Here is a 3118-nt window from a genome sequence, read left to right as displayed (position 1 = left end):
GCGCGGCTGAGCGCGGCTGAGCGCGGCTGAGCGCGGCTGAGCGCGGCTGAGCGCGGCTGAGCGCGGCTGAGCGCGAGAGCGTCCATTCAAGCCCACTCGACCGACCGGTCGTGCGTGAATGGAGTGGCCCGTCCGCTACTACGGCGTAGTAGTACGGCGCGGACCGGTCCGAGCGCCTCCCTCCCTCCCCCTTTCTTCCCCTTCCCCGACCCTCCCTCCTACTCTTTCGCTATCCCTCTCTACCTCTAGGGACCTCTCTGTGTGTCCTGAAAAGCGCGCGCGCCATCCTTTGCCTTCCTGTTACTATTTCCGGATTTGATCAGATTGGGCGGTCGGGATTGATGGCCATATCTTTCCGGAGACGTTCAGAGAGCTGTTCGATTTGTTTGGGTGTCGGTTACGCCAGCGCTTGGCTCGTTTGTTATGGCATCGAGGGGCTGCTGCCGAGGCTGCTGCGGGGAGCTCATAGAGATGCCGTCATGTTGCTATGAGTCGCAGATTCGTCTACCGCGACGTCAGATTGACTTGCATTTTTTTTCTTTCTTTCTTACGTGTGCTCGCCAATGGATGTGGCCCTCCCATCTCGCCTGCAGGCGATCGCGGTAGAGTTGTGCTAAAAAGTCGGTCACCTGTTGTTTTCATAGGCGGTGGAAACACATGGCCGGCGGGTTGGACATTAAAATATATTGTCAAGGTCAAGACTCGACTTGTAACGCCACCGTGGGGCCCGGCGTGGACCGGTACCCCTGTAACCCCGTTCGGCAGCCGCTTTGATCTATAAGCCCCCATTCCTCGTCGGAACCGCCCCACCCCACCCCGCCCGGCCCGCCCCGCCTCTCCGCCCCGCCGCTCCGCGCCTCACACAACAGACTTTCACTTGGATTCATTCTGATTGGCCGCCCTCAGCTGGCCTCACATTCCGGCAGCACGTAATGCGTAACTCATTTGCAGCGATGTGCCGGGGGTTGTTGTCCGGGAGGTGCTCACCGCCGTCTTACTCGTCCCGCAGATCCCGTGGCCGCCCCGGCGCTTCCTGGACCATGCCGCCGCCGCCACTGCTGGTGCTGACCCTCGGCGCGGTCCTCGGCCCTGCCATCCTGGGCGGCGCGGCGGGCTCGCCCGCGTACCCGCAGCACCAGCAGAGCCAGCACCCCCGCAGCGCCCGCTCCGGCGGCTTCCCCAAGTTCCCGGGGGTGCCGCTGGCCGGGGGTGGCTCGCCCCTGGGCTCGCCGGCGGTCGAGAGGGTGGGCGCGCAGTGCGGCACCCGCGCCATCCCCCACCTGCCCAGCCGGCCGGGGACGCCCGGCGCGCGCATCGTGGGCGGCACGCAGCCCCCCTACGGCGCCTACCCGTGGCAGGTGGAGATCCAGGCCTTCCGCGCCGAGCAGCGCTCCTTCCAGCACCACTGCGGGGGCGCGCTCATCGGCCCGCGGCTCGTGCTCACCGCCGCGCACTGCCTCAAGGCGCCCGCGCTCAGCTCGCCCGACCAGCTGCGCATCGTCCTGGGCGACCACAACTTGTCCTCGTCCGACCCGCACGAGCAGGCCTTCCGCGCCGAGCGCGTGCTCCTGCACCCCGAGTTCAGAAAAGGTACGCCTCCTGCTGCCCCTCTCTCTTTCTCTCTCACCCTCCCTCCCTCCGCCTGCCTCTCACACTTACGCCTGACCCCTACTCTTGCAGAGGGCCCGTACAGCAACGACATCGCGCTCATCCTGGTGACGCCGGTGGGCGGGCGCGCCTTCCGCTTCTCGACCCACGTGCAGCCCATCTGCTTGCCGGACCTGGCGGCCAAGCGCGCCGCCCCGGAGGGCTCCTGGTGCACCGTGACGGGCTGGGGCGCGCAGGCCGACGACGCCGTCGACAGCCTGTCCCCGGTGCTGCGGGCGGCGGCGGTGCCTCTCCTGACCCAGGACACGTGCCGCGGCGCCGACGTCCTGGGAGGCAGGAGACAACCCATCCTGGACGGCATGATTTGCGCCGGCCCTCTGTCGGGCGGCGTGGACGCCTGCGGTGGAGACTCTGGGGGGCCCCTGGCCTGCGAGGTGCACGGTGGGTGTCAGCGATGGGGCGACAGAACTGGCCGTATAGTGACCGGTGTTATTTTCAACATCGCCCCTTCTTTCCTCTTTCAGGTCGCTGGGTGTTGACGGGCCTCGTCTCGTGGGGGGACGGCTGCGCCAAGAGGAACCGGCCCGGTGTCTACACCAGAGTGGCGCACTACAGCGACTGGATACGAGACTCGGCGAAACAGCTCGGCCTCTGATCTGCCCTTTAGCTATTTTGGCTGATCGCTACGATCAGGCGTTGTCGCTAGCCCTTGTTGAATTGAATGTTTTTAACTGTGGTGCGGGTGAACGAACGCCTTTGCGGTCCACGGGGAAGCATGAGGGAAGGGCGCTCTTTTCTCCGGGGCCATACAAAATAAGCTCCCCCATGGCCGCGACTATTGCGACTATACATATTTATGTTCGGTTCATAACTTTTAAAGTCGGGTGTACAATATTTTCGATCTCAGGAAACCGAGCTAATCACAGTCCCTAAAACCTCTGAGGTGAGGCCCCGCCTCTCGAGACTAAATCCACCATTACCGGACCATTACTTTTTTGATGATGTCTGGCAAAAGTGTTACGGCGCGCGCGCACAGTCTAGTCCTGTATTTAATAATAATAGTACTATTAATTATAATACAATTAGTGATAACAATTTCGACGTCTTCAGATGGTATCCGGGAACGTTTCCCCACAAAGGTTCAGTCGGTGTGTGTCATCATTGATGTTTAGTTTGGTAGCAGATTAGCAACTACCGAAACATGATCTAAAGAAGATACCAGTTTTGATACAGTCGAGATGACTGTTGAGTGTCCGGTGCATATTTTATTTAAGTTAGCTCTATAACATGGCTGTGAGTATTTGTAAGGTCATTATAGTAACTTATTGAATACTATTCGATCCACATATTGTCAAAAAATTGGCAAGAAACATAGATCATTTCGTTAAAAAATGTGTATTTATTAGGCTTTCGTTTTCAGTAAAATATCCTTCTGTTGTGTAACTTTCGCCAGCGTGGTCAAAATCACTACGTTTCATTTTACAAATAAATTGTCGTTATTTTACTCTTT

At 59.6% G+C, this 3118-nt stretch overlaps 1 protein-coding gene across 1 annotated transcript in view; it reads left to right on the top strand.

Moving 5' to 3' along the window:
* Positions 1–3112, top strand: part of LOC113203387 (serine protease 33-like) — a 4511-nt gene extending 1399 nt beyond the window's left edge. Inside the window, exons 2-4 of the mRNA XM_026418044.2 lie at positions 1010–1590; positions 1681–2049; positions 2133–3112. Coding sequence (XP_026273829.1) covers positions 1041–1590; positions 1681–2049; positions 2133–2263 — 1050 coding nt within the window. The 5' untranslated portion in view covers positions 1010–1040 and the 3' untranslated portion in view covers positions 2264–3112. The remainder of the gene's footprint in view (positions 1–1009; positions 1591–1680; positions 2050–2132) is intronic.
* Positions 3113–3118: the final 6 nt, after the last annotated feature.

This window comes from Frankliniella occidentalis, unplaced genomic scaffold (genome assembly GCF_000697945.3).
Source record: "Frankliniella occidentalis isolate FOCC.00 unplaced genomic scaffold, Focc_3.1 Scaffold185, whole genome shotgun sequence".
NCBI classification, from domain to species: Eukaryota; Metazoa; Arthropoda; class Insecta; order Thysanoptera; family Thripidae; genus Frankliniella; species Frankliniella occidentalis.
This window is presented reverse-complemented; position numbering and strand designations above follow the sequence as displayed.